The sequence below is a fragment of the Panthera leo genome, chromosome B4 (assembly GCF_018350215.1).
Source record: "Panthera leo isolate Ple1 chromosome B4, P.leo_Ple1_pat1.1, whole genome shotgun sequence".
Classification (NCBI taxonomy): domain Eukaryota; kingdom Metazoa; phylum Chordata; class Mammalia; order Carnivora; family Felidae; genus Panthera; species Panthera leo.
The window spans coordinates 77,594,193-77,619,528 of NC_056685.1; the positions used below are offsets into that span (position 1 = coordinate 77,594,193).

Below are 25,336 nucleotides of genomic sequence, written 5' to 3' on the forward strand. Positions count from 1 at the left end.
CCAGCAACCGGTGCCTAGTCTGCATGGCCCAGCCTCATCTCCACTGCTGGTCAGACTCCCATTTTCACCGTTCGGGCCAGACGTAGACAGTAGTTGTGGTTTAAATGTTGAGGCATTGTGTTTCTTCTGACCAAGCAATTCTAATTCTAGGATTGCAATCCTTTTGAAAGAGACACAGGCACAAAAATAAATGTACGAGGACGCGGGTTATGGTAGAGGTTGTCACCAAGTTGTCGCAGGATTGGGAAAAAAAAAACCCCAAGTGTTCATCAGCAGGGAAAGGTGAAAGAAATTAGGTGTAACCAAATGATGGGGCACTCTCCAGCTTTTAAAAAGAATGAGTTAGGGGCGCCTGGGTGGCGCAGTCGGTTAAGCGTCCGACTTCAGCCAGGTCACGATCTCGCGGTCTGTGAGTTCGAGCCCCGCGTCAGGCTCTGGGCTGATGGCTCGGAACCTGGAGCCCGTTTCTGATTCTGTGTCTCCCTCTCTCTCTGCCCCTCCCCCGTTCATGCTCTGTCTCTCTCTGTCCCAAAAATAAATAAAAAACGTTGAAAAAAAAAAATTATAAAAAAAAAAAAGAATGAGTTAGACTTTAATGAACTGACATGAAAAGATGTCCTTGGGATATTAGATGAAGACATCAAATTGCAAATGATATGGTACTGGGTATGTGTGTACTTGTTATTCACAGAAAAAGGGTATGAAAGGGTTTATACCCGGAAGTTGGTACTTCTAGGGAATGAGTCAAGAGGTAGGGAGGCATCGTGAGGATCAATTTCACTTCTTAAACTCATGTTTTTCGGTATCATTTGGCTCCTCTACACCATTACTTTTGTAATTAACAATAAGAATCTCTCCTGGGGTATTTGGCTATTTTGGGCAATGGCGCCAATATTCTTCAAGTAGGAAATAGAGCCCCAGGAGGGACCAGCCATTTAACACTACAGTGAGAGTCTTCGGGAACCAGGGGATAGTAGCACAGCATCAAGGTTTTAAGCAAGATTTAAGCAAGGTGTTAAGGTTTTAGGTGAACTCTGAGAATGATCAGAGGGGTGAATTTTAAGGAACAGTGCAGATACTGGGGTAGGGTGAGGCCAGCCCCAGCTAAGGGGAGGCCACGAAGTCTTGTATCACCCCATCAGTGGCCTCTCCCTCTTCTTGACCACCAATCTCCCCTAGTGCTCCCCTCACTCCCCAATCTGGACCTACTCTCTAGGTGTCGTATGTGCTTTCTTCCTCTCTTCTGCTGCACCTCTCATTCCCTGTGAGTTACTCTTAGCTGACTGCCCCTGGGAGAGATTATACTGCTTTTGCACAGGGGTGAGGAAACTTGGCACTAAACAGGCCACCTTGGTTGGGCATATATCATGATATTGGCTGGAGAGCTGTTGAGTGAAGCCATAAGAGCATGAAGGATATGGGATAAATGGCAAACAATCAACACCTGATAAATGTTTGGATCCTTAATGCAACCAAAGATAAAGCTAGGATTAGAGTTGGGATCTCTGGCTCCCTATGGTTTACCCGAATTAGCATGGCCTTCAAAGTCTTCTCACTTGGGTCCCAACCCACTGTTCTGCAGGCCGACTTATCCCATAGGCACAGCAGGCACAGTGCCTAGGGCCCACAACACTTTTAAGGCCCACAAAGTTTTCATTTCTTTTAAAATCAGAAGAAATAAAACTAATACCATCAGCCTGGATTATATTCATTTTTATACCAATGCGGTTGTGAAACGTAATTAAAAAAAAAAATTTTTTTTATGAAGACAAAAGGGCCTAGGTCCCATGAAAGTCACAATGCGGTCCCCATCCTCTAGCTTCTACCTCCACCACTCCTTCACCCTGATGTCCCCTTGGTTTGTCAGATCCACTTGTACCTTTGTCTCTCTGTGACTCTTCTGAGTCTCGATGGTTGCTTGTGTGGGATCCCACCTAAGGACCCACCCCTGAGGTCAAAGGTCAAATGTCACCATCTTTGTGAGGCCTTCCCTGACTCCCCTAAATGGAAGGAGCCGTTCTTTCCATCTCACCTGGCGCATCTCTGAACATCTCCAAGCTGGTCCTGACTTGCTTGCAGCTGCTTCGCCAGCTCTAGGGTATAAGCTCCGTGGAGGAAAAGCCGCATCTTACACCTGCTCGTGTCCACATGGGCTTGACACACATTATGTAGGCTAGATTAGGGGCCACAGGGATGTCTGGGGACAAGAGACAGTGATGTGACAGAACTTTTCAGAGGTGATGTGTGTGGCTCTACACAGCCTGAGCCAACTGATTCTCCAACAGATCAGCTAAGGGACACTATGGGGGAGGAGGAACCAGTGGTAAGTTTCCTTTACCAATGCCATAAACCCTTTATTTTCCCTGGGACCTCGTGTCCAATTTTTGCCAGCAAGGAGTTTTTACTTTCCCCACCCCTGGCCACATCCTGGCCACATCCTGCCACTCTCCACTCTCCCTCTGGCTAGGCTACCCCCAGAATGTTTCCTCCACAGGGTCCTGAAGGCTCTCAGCAACTTAGACCTCCTGCTGTGGGAGTTGTGCAGGGAGAGGCAGCTGCGGTCCCATGGCACCCTCATGTGGTAATGCCCAAGATGACAGCCTGCTATGGAAAGTCAGAAGCCCTTCTGGAAGGAGTGTGTCTTCCTCTAGGCAGCTGGTCTCTCTAGTTCAGACAAGGTGGCCATGTATGGTGGGGTCCAACTTGCTTGGAGAAGAGCTGACATGCATGCTGGGTCTGCTCGACGTGGAAACTTCATGTGGGTACAGCACTCAAGGCCAGTTAAGCAGTCCTGCTCAATTCTACACACTGTCCCTACTTCCTCAGACTTCCCAGGGCCTCAGGTTGCCAATACCTTGCTGTGTGGCATTGGACAAATTATTTCCCTTATCTGGCCTCGGTTTCACAATATGAAAACGATAAGGCTGGACTATAACGATGGTTTCAAATGGTGCTCACCGACCTTTAGAGGTTCAGGGGCTGCTGGGCATTGCCCTCACCTGCCCTCAACTTCACCCATTGCCACTTGGCTTTTCATCTACAGTATAGATGGGGCACTGGAACAAGGCTTCTAGGACTTAGACCTGAGAATCCCAGGCTCCATGAGCTGGCTTTCAACATGAACATCCCAGGATCCCCAAATATGGCCTCCCTCATGGCTACCTGGCTCCACCGTTCTAGGCTTTACAGAGACCCGCCAGTCAGAAGTGATCAGCGTGGAGGGAAGAGAGAATGGGAAGGCTGATGGCTAGGTGTCTAGCGTTCCTGTGGTGTGGTGGAAGGAGCGCTGGCTCAGCTGGCATTCCAAATCAAGTCTCAGTCTCAGCTCCCGCCATCCACTAGCTGTGGGACTACAGACAAGCCCCTTTATCTCTCCCTGCCTCTACTTTCTTATCTGTAAAATGGGCAAGGTGGCTCCCCTCCTGTCTTTCTCACAGGGTTACTATGCAGATGAAGTAAGCTAAAGGATTCTTGTTAGGGTGCTTTCTGTAAATTACTCAGCTCCAATATTAGCAGGGAGACTGCTGTAGACCTCTGTACTATTTCACTAGTTCTGTGGCTGCTCTACATGACCAGGGACCCAGGACGTGGACTCAGAGGTACTTTTCTTGAACTCAGCATTGCTGCCCTGGGCCCTACCCAGCCTGCCTTCCCTGCTTGGAAGTATGTTTCTAGGACAGAAGGCAAGCTCTAAGCCAAGTATCACAGGTTCTGACTGTTTCTTCCATCAATGTGGAGCAAAGAGAAGGGGCTCTGTGATGTTGCAAGGAATAGGAAGGTCCTGCCTTGATATCCACTGGGTTTACAAATCCATCTTTATACTCGACATGGAAAACCCGAAAGACTCCACCAAAAAACTGCTAGAACTGATACATGAATTCAGCAAAGTCGCAGGGTATAAAATGAACATACAGAAATCGGTTGCATTTTTATACACCGATAATGAAGCAACAGAAATCAAGCAATCGATCCCATTTACAATTGCACCGAAAACCATAACATACCTAGGAATAAACCTAACCAAAGAGGTAAAAGATGTATACACTGAAAACTATCTAAAGCTTATGAAAGAAATTGAAGAAGACACAAAGCAATGGAAAAACATTTCATGCTCATGGACTAGAAGAACAAATATTGTTAAAATGTCGATACTACCCAAAGCAATCTACACATTCAATGCAATCTCTATCAAAAGAACACCAGGATTCTTCACAGAGCTAGGACATACAATCCTAAAATTTGTATGGAACCAGAAAAGACCCCAAATACCCAAAGTAATGTTGAAAACAAAACCAAAGCTGGAGGCATCACAATTCTGGACTTCAAGCTGTATCACAAGGCTGTAATCATCGAGATAGTATGGTCCTGGCACAAAGACAGACACATAGATCAATGGAACAGAATAGAGAACCCAGAAATGGACCCACACATGTATGGCCAACTAATCTTCAACAAAGAAGAACAGCCAATGGAAAAAAGACAGTCTCTTTAGCAAATGGTGTTGGGAAAACTGGACAGTGACATGCAGAAGAATGAATCCGGACCACTGTCTTACACCATACACAAAAATAAATTCAAAAAGGATGCAAGATCTAAATGTAAGACAGGAAACCATCAAAATCCTAGAGGAGAGAACAGGCAACAACCTCTTTGGCCTCGGCCACAGCAACTCCTTACTAGACACGTCTCCTGAGGCAAGGGAAACAAAAGCAAAAATGAACTATGGGACCTCATCAAGATAAAAACGTTCTGTAAAGCGAAGGAAGCAATCAACAAAACTAAAAGGCTACCGATGGAATGGGAGAAGATATTTGCAAATGACATATCGGTTAAAGGGTTAGTATCCAAAATCTACAAAGAACTTACCAAACTCAACACCCAAAAATCAAACAATCCAGTGAAAAAATGGGCAAAAGACATGAACAGACACTTTTCCAAAGAAGACATCCAGATGGCTAACACACACATGAAAAGATGCTCAACATCACTCATCATCAGGGAAATACAAATCAAAACCACAATGAGGTACCACCTCACACCTGTCAGAATGGCTAAAATTAACAACTCAGGAAAAAACAGATGTTGACGAGGGTGCAGAGAAAGGGGATCTCTTGCATTGCTGGTGGGAATGCAAGCTGGTGCAGCCACTCTGGAAAACAGTATGAAAGTTCCTCAAAAAACTAAAAATAGAACTACCCTACAGCCCAGCAATTGCACTACTAGGCATTTATCCATGGGATAAATGTCCATCAACTGACGAATGGATAAAGAAGATGTGGTATATATATATATACACACAATGGACTATTACTCGGCAGTCAAAAAGAATAAAATCTTGCCATTTGCAACAATGTGGATGAAACTAGAAACGTATTATGTTAAGTAAAATAGTAAGTCAGTCAGAGAAAGATAAATATCATATGATTTCACTCATATGTGGAATTTAAGAAACAAAACAGATGAAAATAGGGGAAGGGAAGGAAAAATTAGATAAAAACAGAAAGGGAGACAAACCATAAGAGACTCTTAAATACATAGAACCTGAGGGTTGCTGGAGGGGAGGTGGATGGTGGGGGGATGGGCTAAATGGGTGATGGGCATTAAGGAAGAAACTTGTTGGGGTGCACCTGGCTCAGGTGGTTGGGCATCCAACTTTGGCTCAGGTCGTGATCTCACAGCCGGTGAGTTCGAGCCCTGCATCGGGCTCTGTGCTGACAGCTCAGAGCCGAGAGCCTGCTTTGGATTTTGTGTCTCCCCCTCTTTGCTCCTCCCCTGCTCGCACTCTGTCTCTCTCCTCTCTGTTTCTCAAAAATAAACATTAAAAAAGAGAAAAGGATGGCATTTGTTGGGGTGAGTACTAGGTATTATAGTTTAAGTGATGAAATCATTAAATTCTCCTGAAACCATTATTACACTATATGTTAACTAACTGGGATTTATTTATTTTATTTTATTTTATTTTATTTTATTTTATTTTATTTTATTTTATATTTATTTTATTTTATTTTAATGTTTACTTGTTTTTGAGAGAGAGAGAGATACACAGAGCACAAGCAGAGAGGGGCAGAGAGAGGAGACAGAATCTGAAGCAGGCTCCAAGCTCTGAGCTGTCAACACAGAGACCGATGCAGGGATCGAACTCATGAACTGTGAGATCATGACCTGAGCTGCAGTTGGATGTGGCTAAGCCAACCAGGCACCCATTAACTTGGATTTAAATAAAAATTTTAAAAAATTATACAAAACTTGTGGAAAAAGTGTTTAATCACCAAGAAATGCACATTAAAACAATAATAAAATACCTTATTTTACTTAAAAAAAAAAAAAAAAGAAACCCATCTTTAAGGCCTACTGAGAAGCTGATAATCAGGTTCTCAAACATCAGGTTCCCCAAAGTCCTGTTTCCTGAGAGGCTTGTGGGAACTCCTGTGGGGGTGATGAGGAGCTTAGACGAAGAGCCAGTGCTGGTGGGGGTCACTGGGATTGCAGGAGGCCATGGCTGGCTTTTTGTTCTCAGATGTCAAGCAGGTACCAGATCCTGAGTTCCTGATTAACTGGTCCTAAAAGATGACACAGTAAAGGGTCAGCCTGGGCCTCAGATCTCTAACGGTGCTACTAGGCGGGGAATTTGACAGGGGGCAATAAATAAAAAGCAAGGGAAATGCAGCAAGGCCCAAAGAGGACATTTCCACATTTCTTTCTTTGGATGCCAGATACCCTGACGGGATGCATTCCTGAGTTTCCACCTGTAGCCAGTGTCAATTCCCCACTGCTGGCTTCAGCCTGAGCGGCTGGACTAGAGGAAGGCAGGACCGTGGGGCTAATGCTTTCGAGAACCCCTCCTCTGGACGGCCAGGCTCAGAGCCCTGAGCCGCTGCTACATACCCCCACTTTCTGCCTTTGATCATATTTTGACTCTTCCCTTCCAGGCAGGCCCAAAATTAGGTTCCTTTTCCCCTAAGCCAAGGCCTGAAGATTGGGGTAGGGTGGGGTATGGAGGCTCACTGGCGGTGCTAGTCTGGGACCAGTATTGTAGAGATGACATTCGGTACCCTGAGGCAGTGTGGTGTACTAGAAAGAACCTGTGCTTTTAAGCCAGAAGGATCTTGGTCCGAATCCCAGGCCAGCTATTTACTAGTGATGGGGCTCGGGCCAGTCACAAACTTGCTGAGCTCCAGCTGGCTCATCTAGACACGTGGGGGCACCACCCACTTGGGAAGAGGGTCTGCAAGATTACCCACACCCAGTGTATGTACCGGCACATGGAGGCCAGGCGGGAACCATAAGTGACTTCACCTTCATCTAGTTGGGTTCGGCCTAAAAATACTGGAGCCACGACAGAGATGGCCATGGACCACAACTCCTAACCCCAGCTCTCTATCAGCCGGAACTAAGACTTCACCGGACGCTACCGGGGCCCTGAGGACCATGCCTGTGACCGAGCCCGCTTTCTCCACACTCCCTCCGTCGTTTTGATCCACCACACGGCATCTCAGGCACAAGGTGCAGAAAACGAGGAGGGGGTGGGGGGCAGTCGCGGCCTCAGATTCTAGATTCTGAGCCTCCCGGGGCTGCTGACTCACCTGGGTCAATTCCCACTCCTCATCCTTGGGGACTTGGCTGTTTTGGCCAGTGAAGTGACAGCTCCGCAGGCCCAGAGTGCCGGCACTGGCGTGCAGACACAGCTGCTTCGCGATGTTATGGCGCAGGTCCCTCTGGGTTGTGTACTCAAAGTACTAGGAGTCAAGACAAGGGGAGGCGGAGAGTTTGCCCACTACCTTCCGGGGCCAACCGCCCTAAGATTCCAGCCAGAGATGGCCTTTGAGGGAAGAGAGTGACTGAGTGCCAAGACTGCCGCGATCCCCGCACCACCTTCGGGTCTCTTACCGTATCGAGGCTTTACCGGAATAATCATGGCTTAAGATTTTTTCTTTAAAATCATTAAAAACTGAACTCCATTCTACATGCGATCTGTGAGATCGTGGGCTTGATATGCTAGTTCCTTGGTTTAAAATTAAAAAAAAAAAATGCTCGCCAACGTACCACCTCAAATCATCACGCAGGCCAGCGGTACAGGAAATGGCTTATAATGATTTTGTTTGGATTGCGTATGTTGGCAGCCTGTTCCGTGTCCCTTGCCTTGCTTTGGCTCCGTGTCAGGTGCCTCTTGCTTACCAAACACTGAGGGACTGGGGGTGGGGGAGGACTGAGGACTAGTTATTGCTCAGGGAAGCTCTGGGCACTGGAAAGCACGGGGTACATTCCCAGGATGCCAGGTTATTGTGACATGTCGGTAGATGGTTGTTTTGGGGTCACTGCTGGGTGACAGAATCAGAGCGGTAGCTTCTGGGCAGGGGAGGCTTTGAAGCAGAGTGTGGGGGAGAGCAAGTGCTCAGAAAGTTTCCACAGTTCCTCTCAAACTTCGCTCGGTAGCTGACACCCTCCAGAAAGCCTTCCTGATTGACAATTGTCCCCTCCCACTCCCTCTCTAGCACCTACCACTGATGCCCAGTGCTCCTCAGATGTCCCTGCTTCATCCTTCAGACCTTGTCTGCCTGTATCATATATTCCCCCTCGGACTGGGAGCTTTCTGAGGGCAGGGGTGGTATCTCCTCCTTTCCCTGGATCTCCCCGACCCCAGTCCTCCGGAAAGGATGATTCTGAGTGGAGAAAGGGGTCTGTGAAAAGAGGAGTTGTTCAAGAAGCAGGCTTCTCTGGGGCCTGCCCGGTAAGGTGCGGCTGCGTACCTGGTTGCCACCAAGGCCGTGGCAGGTGTACATGATGAGGGGTTTCCCCCCATGGTTGTTCTCACCCACATCCAGGCACTGATCGACGCCAAGATTCCTGATCTGCAGAATGGTGAGGACAGAGGGGAACGAGGATAACACAGTTAGGAATTTTCTGGTGTGCGGTGTGGGGCTCAACTGGAATAAATTTGCAGGGCTGGATTTCCCCTCTGTGATTTTCCTCCTCTGCTCATCAACCCAGATGCCAGGAGTTCATAGCGAAGTGAGGTGCTTCGCCTAAAGGCTGGGCACAGTCGGGCTGGGCAAGCTCCCAGGCTGCCAGGTCCCTGGAAGAAGCCCCTCAGCACGTGCGAATTTCCTTATGAGCAATGGTTCTCAAAGTGGGATCCCCAGACTGTCAGTGCCACCTGAGGACTTGTTAGAAACAGAAACTCGGGGCGCCTGGGTGGCTCAGTCGGTTAAGCATCTGACTTGGGCTCAGGTCGTGATCTCGCGATTCGTGAGTTCAAGCCCCGCGTCGGGCTCTGTGCTGACAGCTCAGAGCCTGGAGCCTGTTTCAGATTCTGTGTCTCCCTCTCTCTCTCTGACCCTCCCCCATTCATGCTCTGTCTCTCTGTCTCAAAAATAAATAAACGTTAAAAAAAAAAAAAAAAGAAAAGAAACGGAAACTCTCAGGCCCCATACCAGTCCTACTGAATCAGCATTCTGTGTGTGTGTGTGTGTGTGTGTTTGTGTGTGTGTGTGTGTGGGGGGGTGGACAGAGGGAGAGAGAGAGAGAGACTGAGGGAGAGAATCCCAAACAGGCTTCGTGCTCAGCGTGGAGCCCGATGTGGGGCTCGATCCTGCAACCCTGGGATCACAGCATGAGCCAAAATCAAGAGTTGGATGCTCAACTGACTAAGCCACACAGATGTCCCAGCAATCTGTGTTGTAACATGCCTTCCAGGTGATTCTGATGCAGGTGAATGTTTGAGAACCACTGCTTATGGGCTGTTTTCCCCTTGCAAGGTTTGAGCTATCTCTAGAAGCCCCAAAGTGGCCTTCCAGTACTCCTTTGGATAAAGGAGTGTAGAGAATAAAAATCAATTCTTGTTTGCCATCCGTCTGTGGGGTAAGTGGTCTTGGACCACTCCCGGGGCTTCTGTGATGATGGGTGGGCAAGCTGGTTTTTAAGACTTACAGCTCCGTAGAAGGTGGGCTTAAGGTCGGGAACAAACATCTCTGGGTAGATGTTGTGCAGGAACCAGGAAAAGTTGCGACAATGTAGTCGTTCCTTCAGCTGCAGTCGTTCCGAAATGTCACCGAAGGATTTCTGTCAACCGAGCCAGCCCCCAAAGGGTGAGTACCACCAGCCTTGGCCTTCTTGTATGGTTGAAGTAGGCAAGAGTTTCTGGGGCCACTTTCTCCCAGAATGGGTCTCCTGCTCATCCCTGCTCAGATCCTGTTGGGGCTACTGGCTTAGCCCCACATCTAAACCCAAGCTCCCTGTCTTGGCTTTCGGATGCCCACCCATAGCTCCCTTCCTCCTGCATCTCCTGACTTTCCTATCAGTTTTCTCCCAGACCTCAGTACCAAGCCTCTCAGAGCAAAGCCCTTCTTAAAATGCCAAGACTCTCTAGGCGGGACCAACAAAAGCTCCTCCCATTCACTAGCCTTCAAAATCTGGCCTCTCTGGGCTCTAGCTCACAGGGTCTGAGGGGTAAAGGGATGCACCAGATGGTAGCGATGGGTGGGCCTCCACCACTCAGCCCTTGACTATGGTCTGGGATTCTGCACTTCTCTTCACCCAAACACGTCCCGAGCACCATTTCCTCTCACCTCTTGGGCCATCTTTGCTGCCTGCAGATTTCTCCGATAGAAGATCTCCTTGTAGCTATCCATCCAGACCTCAGCCAGGCGCACTTGGTTGCGAGCAATGACACTGATGCCCTTGGGGAAGGTGTGAGGGCTCTTGGTGCGGAACACGTGGCCTACCACAGAGCAGGGGATGATCTCCATTTGGCCCCCACACTGCCACACCTGCCACAAGAGGACACAAGATCGGGCCTTCAGGGGAGTAGTGGGTCACTGTCCCCTCCCCCAAGTAGCTCTGTTCTATTCCCAGGGTACTAGGGTCCCAGGTCTAAGAACTCAGGGCAATGTTGCTCTCTCTCCTAAGGAGGGGGGGGGGGGGGCGGAAAGGACATTGACCAGGATTCTTCCTAGGCCGTGACTATGCAATTCCTAGCTCTAGTGTTAGTTCAACTCCGATTTAAGCAAATGGAGATTTGTGGGGTCCTGAGGGTTGTCAGGGCCCACTTTAGAGAAAGGACAGTCGCCTGACTTTGTGTCTGAATACCTCCTCTAAGCTCTAGGCACTTGGCGTGTTGACCTGGGAATGCTGAGTTTATCCGCTCACCCAGGCGTTACTGAAAACTCAAGCTCCCTCAAACCAAGAGGCTTGTGACCCCATCAGAGCCCTGGCGCATCAATCATAGCAAGGGTAGTCAACTCCCGGGTGCACTGTGGTAGTCGCCCGGACTTCTAGCACATTAGCTGCCTAGGGAAGAGACTGAACAGAGATCTGAGGCTCATGGATGAACCTGCAATCAGAATCTTCTGATGCTGGTGACTGACCTGGCGACCCTTCTCTATGCCAGTGGGCTGGTTTAAGACATCCCTCCCACCCGTGTCCTCTTTTTTTTAGGTTTTAGATTAGTAAGCATGTTGTTATTCGTTTTAGTATAGCAGCGACAGAGCTCCATGCCCACAGTCACAGTCACACAGGCATCAATGATGTGATTAATCTGTGCAGGCACGGCGAGAGGTGACTTCATGAACGAGCTCATCTACTTGCTAATTACCTCTCCCCCGGTGCGGGGATCTGTGTGGATTTCACGGAGAGGAAATTCTTTCTTCCTAACCTAGTCCTGAGTTGCCTTATTCCTGGAATCCCTCAGAGTTCTGGGGTCCACGAGAGTTTGGGCCATCACCTTCAGTAACACAGAGCTTGCTGAGCAGAGGGTAGGAAACTTCCAAGGCTACCAGGGCCTGTGCCCTCTAACCTGGAAAGGGAAACCCGACTTTTCCTGAGAAAGGACAGCGACTGCTGACTGCCCTGTTCCACCTTCATGCTCACACTTTTCCCACAGACCTCACAAAAGATGTCTCCAGTCCCCAGGTGTCCAGGTTCTTTACCACTAGTATCCCTTCTCTCTGAGGAGGTCTGCCCAGTAATTTGGCCCACGTTGTCCAATCTGATTGCCACGGACGGGGGTGGGGGAACCGAGGAAAGGGGACGGACACCAGGACAGGAAACAGCCACCCTTCTAAGTCCACCTCCAGATGTGATATCCCCGTGGCTGCCGCTGCCTGAGAGACAGGGCCTCAGGCTGTTCCCCCGGGACACCGTGGCTCCCCCATGAAGCCCTCTTCACTCTCACCCGGAAGGACATTTCCACGTTCTCCCCTCCCCAGATCTCCATCTGATTATCATAGGTACCGATGTGCTCAAAGTAGGACTTGGAGATGGAGAAGAGGCCGCCAGCAAACGTCGGGGATCTGGGGAGACAGAGGGAGAAGCATCTTTTGGCGGGGACGACGCGTAGAAGCCTGGTGCGGAAAGCTGAGGACCCGGTGTTAGCTAAAGCCCGGCCACTCCCCGCCTCCTTTCTTCCTTCCTGGGATATGCAGCCCCTCTTCCATGGACTCATTCCTTCAGCAAATATTTACAGAGCTCTGTTGTGTTCTCTCCACCTTCTGGGACCAGGTCAAGGAGAGATGTGATTATCATCACTCCTTCTGAAAGGCACTGATGCGTTCGTTCAAGGTAGGATCTATTAAGCACCGGCCACCAGGGCCCAAGTGCACGTTAGTCACGCAGCCTAGAAAGCTCTGTCTGAGAGCTCAGTCTAGAAGCAGATGGCAGAAGCACCATTGTCTGCTTTGGGGCAGCAAAGTTCCTAGAGCACAGTAGTAACTCCGTTATCAGAAGCTGGGTGAAATGGTCTTTGGAAATAGGATTCAAACCACGAATGAACGAATATGACCTGGATGGACCCTCTTCTGTTTCAGAATCCCCGGTCCTTTCTAGGGATTAGAAAGGCGTGCTAGTAGGGCCTAGTCCTTCCGCACCAGAAATTTTAGCTTTCGGGAAAGCTGCCAGCTGCTTTGAACAAAGGAAACCGGTAACAGGTGCTCCTGGAAGCAGAGTAGGAAGTGAGGTGAAATTAAGCTCAATTTGGACTAACGGGAGCATTTGGAGGTTCCAAGGAGCTTCTGGCTTTCAGACAAAGGCAGGGAGGTACAGATCCACTGTAGGGGAAATTGGTAGAAACGTCCCATTTCTAGAATTCAGATACCACGTTGCTCATAAGACAGGCGGGGCCAAGAGTTGAAGGCAGGGTCGGAGCCTGAGGAAGACAAGGGCAGGAGTCTATATATAATCACTAGCTGTTGGCATCTGCACCGTGGCCAGCCTGGCTTGGATAGGGCTTTGCTGTCCTCAGTGGGTGGCTCCATGTGCTACAATCAAGCAGAAAGATCCTAAAACCTTCTCTATCCACCTAGAACCTATCAACATGCTTTATATGCAGCAGGGGCTCAGTCAGTGCTCACTGGACTGATTGGTCAAGGAGCCTGACCTTAGTGTTACCCTATGGATGCTCTTGCCACCCTGAAGTAGGAGTTGGCTCCCAGAGCCACTTTCTGGAAGGACTTGCAATCAGGAGTCATGCTCAGGCAGGCCTTCTGTCACTGCTTCTGACCTCTCCCAGGCATCCTAAGCCATCCCAAGTAAGGCCCAGAAAGCCTCAGAAAGCCCTGGGATTCAGGTGAGCACTTCAGAGCTAACCTACTTCTTCTTGAGGGTCTCCCTCAATTTATTTATTAAAATAAAATAAACTTGTGGTCTCTAGCAACACAACCAGCAATCCGGAGAGGGAAGGACAGGAGGTGAATGAGGGGCAGACCCAGCTGGGCATTAAACAGAGGGTAAACTTTTAAGCATCCACCCTATAGCTCAGGGGTGGGCAAACTATGGCCTATGGGCCAGAGCTGGCCTGGCTTCACAAAGCTCTGGGCAAAGAAAGGTTTCTACATTTTTAAATGGCTGTTAAACGAAAGCAAACGAACAACAACAAAAAAACCCCAAACCAACAGAGAGTAACGTGCAACAGACTGCATGTAGCTGGAAGGTCCTAAACTATACGCTATCTGGCCCTTTACCAAGAAAGCTCAGGGCAACTGTACCCAACTGCAGAACACTTGTCCATTTTCTTTTAATACGTTTTCAGTCTTTTCAAAGGTAGTGACCTACAAGGGCTATTCAACAGTGACCTCTACCCACCATCTCTCAGCACCTCTGCAGGCGCCAGTCACAGCCTTCCATGTGTGAGGAGGAATAAACAGAGGACCTACAGAAAGCCTTCGGTCAGCGCCTGGCACACACTAAGTGGTGAGGAAGAGCAAGCAGCTACGGCGTGAGGCAGCGCGCGGTGTTGCAGTTAGCAGCATGGGCTTTGGGTCAGGCCGGCCCCGATGGCTTTCCTATTCCACCAACTGCTAGCTGCCTAATCTGAGGCTGATTGCTCACCACTAGGAGCCTGTACAACAGCCCGTACCCACCTCAGAGGGGGTGAGGATTAAGGAAAATATGTCAAGTGCTTCCTAGAGTGCCTGATAAATGTGGACGTAAGACGGTCCAGGTCCCCCGGGGCCGGCGTGGGGCTCAGCAGGCCGTGGTCCTTACTTGATGGGGTAGGTCTCATCTTTGCGCCTCTGCTTCTCATGTGCGGGCAGAGCCTCCCAGCCAAAGGTCAGACTCCAGTCAAAGTTGCCACGGCTGTGGACCCTGCCCCTCGGGACGGGCTTGGAGAACTCGAAAGTGTTCAGGTCGATGGTGACGATGTCTGGGCTCACCACCACCGTCTCGTCCTCAGCAATGCGAGCCAGGAGGGGCTCCAGCCAGCCATGGAAGCACTCGCCTGCAAGCCGGGGACCGGAAGACAGCAGTCAGGGTCACACCCAGCCACGCCCAGGCCCCACGCCCGCAGGGAGACTCGGGAGGACAAGAGAACCTTCCACACACTCCCTAGTGTTAGAGAAACGTAGGCAAGCTCCACAGCTATAGGAAGCAGAGAGAGGTCTTCCGAGACCCTCCTCTCCGGCCCCCGCCCCCAACCAAAAGGCGAAGGTAACTCTGAAGAGAAGGATGGAGGGCTGGCGGGGAGTAACATGGTCAACTCAAACGATCCAAAGCACAGGGAAGGCCCCAGATGGGTGACTTCAGGGTTTCTAACTATCCACTGTGTGGATTTCAGAAGGGGGTGTCTCCTGTCCCAGAGGGACCGCACCCCAAGCTCCAGATCCACTTGTGGAATAATAATCCCTTTCACTTGTCTGGCCCTTTGAGATCTTCAGGGAACTGCATAGATTACTTTATTTGGACTTTGGAGTAGTAAATCTGTTGGTGAGTAAGGTCGACATCCTCGTTCCCACTTTACAGATGAGGAAACTGAGGCGGTTAGTGACAGAGTCAGAAGGCAAGCCCAGGTGTCCTGACTCCCAGTCTAGAGCTTTCCCTAATACATATCACCACTTCTAGGGAACAATTTCTTTCCAGACAACGGCGGGGAGGTGTTTGGGTTTGGGGCAATGGGGGGGGGGGACCTTTTTGTCCCCATGTGGCCCTGCGGGAAAGCTCCACACAAACCGCTTCCCAGGGGTGACGGGAGGCCTGAGGGGCTGAGCTCAGAATGAGGTACAGAGCAAGCAAGGGAGGGAGAGAGGAGTCTGGGGCTCCAGAGCACAATGCCAGCAATTGTGGGGTCACCGTTGTTTTAAGGCCATGGGTGCCTGCTGATTAAACATCCTTGGGATTGGGACGAGAAGAGGGCACGAGAAGCCGAAGTGAATCCCAAGCCACCTCCAGTCCCAGAACGGCAGGGGCCTCGGGGATGCCCCGGCCCTGGCTCCTCGGTCCACCAGGGGGCGGGGGAGGGGAGCAGACACTCCCCCACCCCCACCCCCTACCAGGTCCCCCCATACTCACAGTGGGCGTCCAGGAAGGTGAGCACCTCCGCCTGCGCCACGCTGGCGCCCAGCAGTCGGGCAGTGATCAAGCCCTTCCGCTCCTCCTGCCGCACCACCCTCACGATCTGCAGCTTCTTTACGTACTGCTCCAGTTGTTCCTTCAAGTAGTCTGGAAGGGACGGGGGCATCGGTGCCAGCTCACTGCCGTGTGGCAAACCTAACCCCCCTGTGAGCGCCAAGCCGGGCGCTTTCGGGCCCCCAGCAGGCCTGAACCCCTATCGACCTAAGCAATTCCACGGGCGCCGAGGATGGGAGGGGGTGGAAGGAGGAAGTCCCGCGTGTGGCCAAGCAAACCCTGCCACCCCGAGCCCACCGTGCCAGGAGACTGGCCATGCCTGTGCTTGTTGACCTAGGAACCTTCCCTAACCTCCGAGCCGGGGCCTCCGAGCTGTGTTTCTTTGGTCTCAAATCAAGTTTAAACTTCCGACAGAGGCTCCCAGCTGCCCCTTGGTCTCTGCATCCTCTGGGTCAGCCTCTCTGGGAACCGTGATTCCGGTCTCCTTTCCACACCTGGAGGTTGTGGCAGTCATGTCTCAGTATCTAGGACTCCCCGTCTCCCAGGCTCCTCTGAGCGAGCCGACAGGTAGAGCACACATCAATGTTGATTTCTGGCTTGCTGGATCAGCAGCCAGAATCGTACTCGAATCCTCCCTATTACCTCCTCTGCATGGAGCAATCTTTAAGAAGATGAAAAGACACTGAGCCACTTTTCAATCAAATTTAAAAACCAGGTACCAAGGGCCGGCCCTGTGCTGGGCACAACGGTGAGCCTGTTACCCAGGGAAGTGGCGATTACAGGGCAGGTAATCAGTGACCTGCCGGAGGTAGTGCAGGGCTGGGGGGAGCCTGCAGCAGATGCAATCATCCTGGATTTGGGGAGAGGTGGGGAAGGCTCTCTGAAGGGAGGGAGGGACGGCTCTGCTGAGATCTCCAGTTCCTTCTGAGTGCGGGCTTACTTCACAACCCTGTTATCCATTCTGAAATCCTCAGGGCTTTAAAAATAGCTCTATTCTGAAACCTATTCCAGGTCCTCCTTATGTCTTATTAACTGCTATACTGCAGTGGCCTACAGTTTCAGAAGAGGAGGTTGAAGGCAGATGTGACAGATGAGTGTGTCCTTTCTGTTTTGGGCTGTGGGATCAGCCCAGGGCTTAGGCCTTGCTTTACATGCAGTGTTATACAAATTGTGGGGCCCCAAATCAATTTTGGGGGTGTGTGATTGATATCTCTCTCTCTCTCTCACACACACACGCGCGCTATGCCCAAATACCTGAGCGCCTACTATGTGCCAGTCATTGAACTAGGTGCTCGCACGCTGACTTTCTTACTTAATCTTTTCTACGAAGATTAAAATGTTCTGAAATATGGAGTACTGTCCCTGATGTTTATAAGTCAAAATTAGCCTCATTCGGCAGCTTGGGTCTAGCACTCACTCAGCAAACACATGCTAACACACTGCCCAGGTGTCAGACATTATCCAGGGCAAAGTTGGGCCTGGTGCGGCTCTTGCCCTCAAGGGGCTCCTAGACTCATCATCTAACCATAGCCCCAAGGGTCGGCTCTAACAGGAAGGAGGAGGGAGGAACCCCAACCAGGAGCCTCACCTTCTCAGCATGGCTGATGTTTCCCCTTAGAGCTTAACTGCGCTCAGAGGAAGTTCATGGTGGTGGAGATAACCCAAGGACAAAACATCACAGGAAGTGGGTTTTGTGGTAAGAGACTGCAAAGTGCTGAGCTGTGAACCCCACAGGGTGCTGAGCTCTACAAAGCCCTGCGCCCACGCCTTCCTTCCAGTCTCAGGTGGCTAGGCTGGACCTGGGGAGTCTGAGCATCACCCTCAGACCCTTCTAGGGGTGGGAGACAACTCCCCTCCTTCCTGTCATACCCTTGGACCCACTGGACACATGCCCCAGAGATGAGTATAGCAGAGCTGAAGGTGGAGACGCAGCTGAGCCCATCCATACTCTCTTACGTCCCCTAGACGTTATCCTCCTAATTCAGGTTCAAAACCCCACCACCCCAACCCAGCTCCGTTCCTCATGGCTGGAGTCTATGAGACCCCTGTGACCTCTAACACACCTGCCTGACCCAGTCCCATGGTTTGAAATACCATCTCTCTGCAGATGGCTCCTAGGTCTTTTTCTCCTGGCCCTGCCATCTTCACTTGGGTGTCTAACAGAACCACAAACCTAACACGCCCAAAATGAAACTCCAGATTTCCTCCCCTCTCTAGTCTCCCCATGTCAGCATGTGGTAGCGGCATCTCTCCAGCTGCTTTAACCTAGGAGTCATGCTGGACTCTTCCCTCCTCTCACCCACCACAATCAGTGCATCAGCCAGTGCTGCCAGTTCTTTCTCTCCACCCCCACGGTCACCCCAGCAATGATGTCTTAGCTGGTCTCCTGGCCTCTGCTCTACACCACTCTTTCCAGTCATTCTTGACATAACAGCCGCAGTGAGCAGCAGAGTTATCTCTTCAAACTATAAATCAGATCATCGCACTGCTGGGGCTTAAAATTGCACTTAAAGGGGTGCCTGGCTGGCTCAGTTGGTGAAGTGTGCAACTCCTGATCTTGGGGTTGTGAGTTTGAGCCCCATGTTGGGTGTAGTGCTTACTTAAGAAAAAAAAATGCACTTAAAAACAAATCTGAACAGTATGGGGGCTCCTCAAAAAATTAAACACAGAATTACACAAGATCTAGCAAAGGGTGGATGAATCAATAAACAAATGTGGTATATACAAGCAATGAAACATTCAGCCTTTAAAAGGAAGGAAATTCTACCATAATCAATTGAGATTTACCCCAGGGATGCAAGGATGGTTCAATATATGCAAGTCAATCAACAAGATACACCACATTAACAAAAAGATGGTTAAAAATCATACAGTCATCTCAATAGATTCAGAAAAAACACTTGACAACATTTAATGTCTACTCATGATAAAAATTCTCAACATTAAGTCAGTAGAGAGGGAATATACCCCAACACGATAAAGACAATACATGACAAACAGACAGCTGACATTACACTCAATGATGAAAAGCTAAAAGCTTTTCCCCTAAGATCAGGAATAAGACAAGGGCACTCTCACCGCTTTTATTGCACACAGTACTGGGAATCCTAGCTGCGGCAATTAGACAAGAAAAAGAAATACAAGACATCTAGATTGGGAAGGAAGAAATAAATCTGTCACTGTTTGCAGACACGATATTGCATATAGAAAACCCTAAAGACTTCACCAAAAATCTATCAGAACTGATAAGGGAATTCAGTAAAATTGTGGCACACCGAATCAATAAACAGAAATCTGTTCTGTTTCTATACACTGATAATGAAATAGCAGAAAGGAAAATCAAGAAGACAACCCCATTTAACACTGCAACAAAAAGAACAAAATACCCAGGAATAAATTTAACAAAAGAGGTGAAAGACGTGTATTCTGGAAACCATCAGACATTGTTGAAAGAAATCAGAGATGACACAAATAAATGGAAAGATCTACCATGCTTATGGGTTGGAAGAACGAATACTGTTAAAATGTCCCTACTACCCAATGCAATCTTCATTAAAATACCAAAAGCATTTTTTTCACAGAACTAGGACATATAATTCTAAAATCTGCATGGAACCGCAAAAGATCTCAAATAGCCAAACCAATATTGAAAAGAATAACAAAGATAGAGGTACCACAATTCTAGATTTCAAACTATACTGCAAGCGATCGTGTGCAAAGCACAAAAACAGACACATAGATCAATGAAACTGAACACAGAGCCCAGAAATAAACCCATGCTTATATGGTAAATCTGTGACAAAGGAGGCAAAAATATACAGTGCAAATCAAATAGTCTCTTCAATAAATGGTGTTGGGAAAGCTGGACAGCTACATGCAAGAGAATGAAACTGGATCGCTTTCTTACACGGTACACAAAAATAAAATCAAAATGGATTAAAGACCTAAATGTGAGACCTGAAACTATAAAACTCCTAAAAAAAAGACACAGACAGTAATCTTTTGGACATCAACTTTAGCAATATTTTTCTGGATATGTCTCCCCAAGCAAGGGGAACAAAAGCAAAAATAAACAAGTGGGGCTACATGAAACTACAAAGCTTTTGCACAGAGAAGGAAACCATCAACAAAATGAAAAGGCAACCCATCGAAAGGGAGAAGATATTTGCAAATGATATATCCAATAAGGAGCTAATATCCAAAATATATAAAGAACTCCTATACCTCAACACCAAAAAACCAAATAATCTGATTGATTAAAAAGTGGGCAGAGGACCTGAATAGACATTTTTTCCAAAGACAGACGGCCAACAGACATATGAAAAGATACTTAACATCGCTACTCATCAGGGAAATGCAAATCAAAACCACAATGAGATATCACCTCACACCAGTCAAAATGGCTAGTATTAAGAAGACAAGAAGTAAGTGTTGGTGAGGATGTGTAGCAAAGGGAGCCCTTAAACACTGTTGGTGGGAATGTGCACTGGTGTAGCCACTATGGAAAACAGTCTGGAGATTCTTCAAAGAACTAAAAATACAAGTACCAAATAATCCATTAATTCTACTTCTGGGTATTTACTTGAGGAAAACAAAAACACGAATGCACCATTATTTGCGGCATTATTTACAATAGCCAACGTATATATGGAAGAAACCTAAATGTCCACTGAATGATGAACGGAGAAAGATGTGGTATATATACATAATGGAATGTTGCTCAGCCATAAACAATCATGAAATCTTGCCATTCGTGATAACCCAGACGGATCTAGAGGGTATCATGCTAAGTGAAATAAGTCAGTAATAGAATGCTAAGTGAAACACTGTCTAATTTCACTCATGGGGAATCTCAAAATCAAAACAAACAAACAAACAAACAAACAAAACAACAGTAACAAAAAAGAGAAAGACTCATAGACACAGAGAACAAACTAGCGATTGCCAAGGGGAGAGGGGTAGAGGAACAGGTGAATAGGTCAAGAGGATTAAGAGGTATAAACTTTCAGTTATAAAACAAGTCACAGAGATGAAATATAGCATAAGGAATATAGTCAATAATATTGTAATAAATTTGTGTGGTGATAGATCGTAACTATGCTTATTGTGGTGAGCATTTCATAATGTGTATAATTGTCAAATCACTATGTTATAAACCTGAAACTAACAAAATATTCTATGTCAACTACACTACAATTAAAAACTTAACAAGGAAGGAAATACTGACACATGCTTAAACACGGATGAATCCTGAAGACACTATGCTAAGTGGAATAAGCCAGAAACAAAAGAAGAGATAGTGAATAATTTCACTTACGTGAGGTACTTAGAGTAGTCAAATTCATAAAGAAACAAATGTAGAATACTGGTTGACAGCGGTTGGGGGAGGAGGGAATAGGGAGTCACTGTCTCATGGGTACAGAGTTTCAGTTTGGGAAGACGAGGGAGTTCTGGTGATGGACGGTGGTGATGGTTTCACAATAATATGAAGGTATTAAATGCCACTGAATGGAGGGGCTCCTGGGTGGCTCATTCAGTTAAGTGTCTGACTTCAGCTCAGGTCACGATCTCATGGTTCGTGAGTTCGAGCCCTGCGTCGAGCTCTGTGCTGACAGCTCAGAGCCTGGAACCTGCTTTGGATTCTGTGTCTCCCTCTCTCTCTGCCCCTTCCCCACTTGCACTCTGTTCCTCTCTGTCAAAAGCAAATAAACATTAAAAAATATTTTTTAAATGCCATTGAATGGCACACTTAAAAATGGTTAAGATGACAAATTTTATGTTATGCATATTTTACCATACATACACGCATGAAAAATCCAAACACTGACCACTGTTTACAAAGGTCTTGGGATTCAGTTTTGCTCATCTTTTGAGCTCACTTCGTACCGGTGTTCTTTTTGTCTCCTTGCTCACTTCTCTTCAGCCATGCTTGTCGTATTTCTGCCCTATTAACACACCTAGGCTGAAGGCCTTTCGACTGGCTGTTCCCTTTGCACGGGACCAGAGTAGCCTTTCCTGGCTACCTTGACTAAAAGAGCTCTGTGATTATTCACGAGCTCATTATCCTGCATCTTTTCTTTTTTTTTCCCCTCTAATTTCCTCATAGCCCTTATTACCCGAAATTATTTATTTTCTGTCTTTTCCATTAAAAAAGCAAGCTCTAGGGGCGCCTGGGTGGCTCAGTCGGTTGAGCAGCCGACTTCGGCTCAGGTCATGATCTCATGGTCTATGAGTTCGAGTCCCGCGTCGGGCTCTGTGCTGGCAGCTCAGAAGCCTGGAGCCTGTTTCAGATTCTGTGTCTCCCTCTCTCTGACCCTCCCCCGTTCATGCTCTGTCTCTCTCTGTCTCAAAAATAAATAAACGTTAAAAAAAAAATTAAAAAAAAAAAAAAAAGCAAGCTCTAGGGGCACCAGGGTGGCTCAGTCGGTTAAGTGTCTGACTTCAGCTCAAGTCGATCTCATGGTTCGTGGGTTCGAGCCCCACATCAAGCTCTGCACTGACAGCACAGAGCCCACTTTAGATCTTCTGTCTTCCTCTCTCTCTGCACCTCCCTCACTCATGCACACACACGCGCTCTCTCTCTCAAAAAAATAAAATAAAATAAAATAAAATAAAATAAAGGGTGCCTGGGTAGCTAAGTCAGTTAAGCTGTGGACTCTTGGTTTCAGCTGGGGTCGTGATCTTGCGGTTCCTGAGTTCAAGCCCCACGTTGGGCTCTGTGCACATAACACAGAGCTTGCTTCAGATCCTGTCTCCCTCTCTCTGCCCCTCCCCCACTTGTGCTCTCTCCCTCAAAAATAAAATGTTAAAAAAATTAAAAAAAAAGAAAAAGTGAGCTCCAAGAAGATAGAGACCTTGCCAACCTGTTCACTGCTGTACCCCCATGGCCTGGTACAGGGTCTGGTGCCTGGTAGATAACTAAAAAAAATACTTATTAAGCAAATCAGTGAATGCCACCTTTATTTACTGTTTTCTTGTGGGCTGTCCCCCTCTTCCTTGGCTTCTGAAAAATCTAGAAAAGAACAAGAGAAAGCCTTTCTTGTAGGGAGGACTTCCTCACTAATTTTTCCTGTTTTGTTTTTATTCTGTGTTCATGCCTATCTGTGTTTTATTCAGCCTTGAATCTAACTGCAACTGGGAGGTTTTTCTTGATGAATCCATTTGGAAGGATAAAAGGAGAAGTAAACGAGTATGACACCCCATGGGAATATCCTACAATTCAAGGGTCCAGATAGAACATGTGGACACAGGGTCGTACCTTCAAACCTAAATCAAGATTCGCTGTCGGCCGCTTTCCGTTTCCAGGTGTAAGGAGTAGACTGGCAGATGAAATTAACATGTGGAAACAGAATTTCTTTATGGGCAGAAACGGAAGAAAATATGGAAATGGAAACCTTCCCAGAAAATCCAGGACATAGAGTTACTACGAAGTCTTCTTATATTATAAAACAAGGACAGAGGTAGGAGATAAAGGTGATAAAGCAACTTTACCTGTTGAAATACACACCTGAAGTTGTAATTCAACTAAAATCAGAGGCTTTGAATAGTTTCTGACTTGCATTGCTTAGGAGTTTAGGAGGCCACGAGATGACCTGCTACTTCAGTTCTGAGAGGCAAGTGGAAGTGAGGGAACTCTTGGGCTAAACCAAAGTGCTCCCCAAATATCTCCTTCCCTGGGTTTTGCAGTGTATTTCCTGACTTCAGGGCTGCCCTTCACCTGCTTCCCTTCCTACAGCACCCCCTGCTGCCCAACGGCACCTCCTAACTCCTCTCTCCGTGAGCAACTTGCTCACTGAGAGTCCTGTTCACTTCCTGACTCTCTGGGTCCTAAGTGTGTCTGATTTCCTCCCATCCATCTAGCAAATTCCCACAGGATGGAGGTGGAGGTTCTCTCCCCCTCCCCCTCCCCGAGGGGCAGGGCAGGACTTTCAATATAGGGATGCCCGGTTGGGGGCACAGTAGACCCATGGGCCTCGAGGGCCAGTTTCGAGAAGCTTGTAGAGCGTGCCAGACCGGGAGTGGACCTGGCCGCTGACCTGGCCATGCAGGAATGAAATATGTGCCTGGGCTTCAGACTCCAAAGTGGGAAAGAAAAAGTTCCCCAGCCTGGCACCAGGCCTCATCTCCCGCACCCTAGTATCAAATGCCTGTATAGTCATGGCCATAAATCTGCTGCCAAGTGCCTGGGTAGAAGGGCAGGAGAGCATGGACATTGTGTTTCAGCAGAGACACAGCCCTTGTTTGTGCGTGTGTAATGAGAGCCAGTTAATCTGATCAAACGGTCACACACGGGAAATTGTATCCCACAGTGGACTGTGGAGATTTCTGACCACGGATCTGAGTTTCTTCCTCTTCCCCGCTGATCTGAACATTGAAAGTATGTCTAAGAGTCCAAAAGCCCTCAGGGTGGAGTTGTTTATCGTAGGGTCCACAAATTCCCTGGAATCCCCTGCAAAAATGTGGGTGTGTGCACACTGATGTAGCAATTGTACACTATTCTAGGGAGGGGGCATAGTTTTAACAGATTCTCAAAGAGGCCAGGACGTAGAAAAATAAGAATGACTGCCTTAGTTTTTAAGGCAGGTGATTCTGAGATACTGGACCAGGCTCTGAGACAACCAGAGAGAATGGGAGCACGCATCTGGTGGCCGGCGAGGGGCAGGCCCTTTGGAGGAGCCACGGGGGTTACTGCAAAGTCCATCCTACCAGGCATAGGCTGCTGTGCCATTCATTCATTCATTCATTCATTCATTCATTCATTCTTCATCAGAGAGAGCACAGGCAGTAGAGGGACAGAGAATCTTAAGCAGGCTCCGAGCTCCACACCCAGTGCAGAGCCTGGCAAAGGGCTCAATCTCACAACCAGGAGATCATGACCTGAGCCGAAATCAACGGTCAGATGCTCAACCGACTGAGCCACCCGGGCACCCCTGCTGTGCCCTTTAGACACCACTGATGCCAGGCTGGCCTGACGTTACTTGTCTTGCCTGGTCGGAAGGGTTGTCCTTTACGGACGCCCAACATTCTGGGTGGCAAGGTGAAACAGTTTGGAACTGCCACCGCATGTGAGTCAAGCTCAGCAGCTTCTGCGGGATAGGCAGCACAGGGTTGGGGGGAGAAGGGTTTCCTGTTCGAGAGGAAGGGCAGCTGGTCCACCTGCTCTCGCTCCAACCATTCCATTGCTACCGAGTTTCCCTGCAGGAATCTATCGAGATGCCCCTTCCATCTCTACTAAACTCTTTGTTCCTCCCTTCTGGAAGACCGATCTCTAGCTCCTTGTCCACTAGACCCTCCCGTTGCATCCCTGAAATGGGTTCGGTCCTTGCTTTGTAAGTGCTGCTGCCAAGTGTCTGTTCTCCCCGGGGAAATGCGAACACCCTGACTCAGTGGGGCTCACACTCAGTTCCTTCTGCTGCCTTCCCTGGCCCTATTCCAATTTTTGGCATCAGTCCTACTCGAAGGCAGGAAGGAGACTGGGGAAGGTAAGGGGACAGCGGCTCTA

At 48.4% G+C, this 25,336-nt stretch overlaps 1 protein-coding gene and 1 long non-coding RNA gene across 8 annotated transcripts in view; both read right to left on the minus strand.

Annotated features, from left to right (window-relative positions):
• Positions 1–10: 10 nt before the first annotated feature.
• LOC122224560 lies at positions 11–2,592 on the minus strand. The gene is made up of 2 exons (XR_006204848.1): positions 2,033–2,592; positions 11–160 (listed from the first exon to the last, which is right to left on the minus strand). It is a non-coding gene; the product is annotated as an uncharacterized LOC122224560 (long non-coding RNA).
• Positions 2,593–6,253: 3,661 nt separating this feature from the next.
• Positions 6,254–25,336, minus strand: part of GALNT6 (polypeptide N-acetylgalactosaminyltransferase 6) — a 36,002-nt gene continuing 16,919 nt past the window's right edge. For 5 of the 7 annotated variants that reach the window (XM_042946574.1, XM_042946577.1, XM_042946576.1 and 2 more), the window contains exons 5-12: positions 15,778–15,927; positions 14,476–14,710; positions 12,170–12,287; positions 10,566–10,766; positions 9,928–10,059; positions 8,748–8,849; positions 7,584–7,736; positions 6,254–6,560 (exon numbers count right to left, since the gene is read on the minus strand). In XM_042946574.1, the coding sequence (XP_042802508.1) occupies positions 6,447–6,560; positions 7,584–7,736; positions 8,748–8,849; positions 9,928–10,059; positions 10,566–10,766; positions 12,170–12,287; positions 14,476–14,710; positions 15,778–15,927 (1,205 nt within the window). In that variant the 3' untranslated portion in view covers positions 6,254–6,446. The other 2 variants (XM_042946580.1, XM_042946581.1) reach the window with 2 other exon arrangements.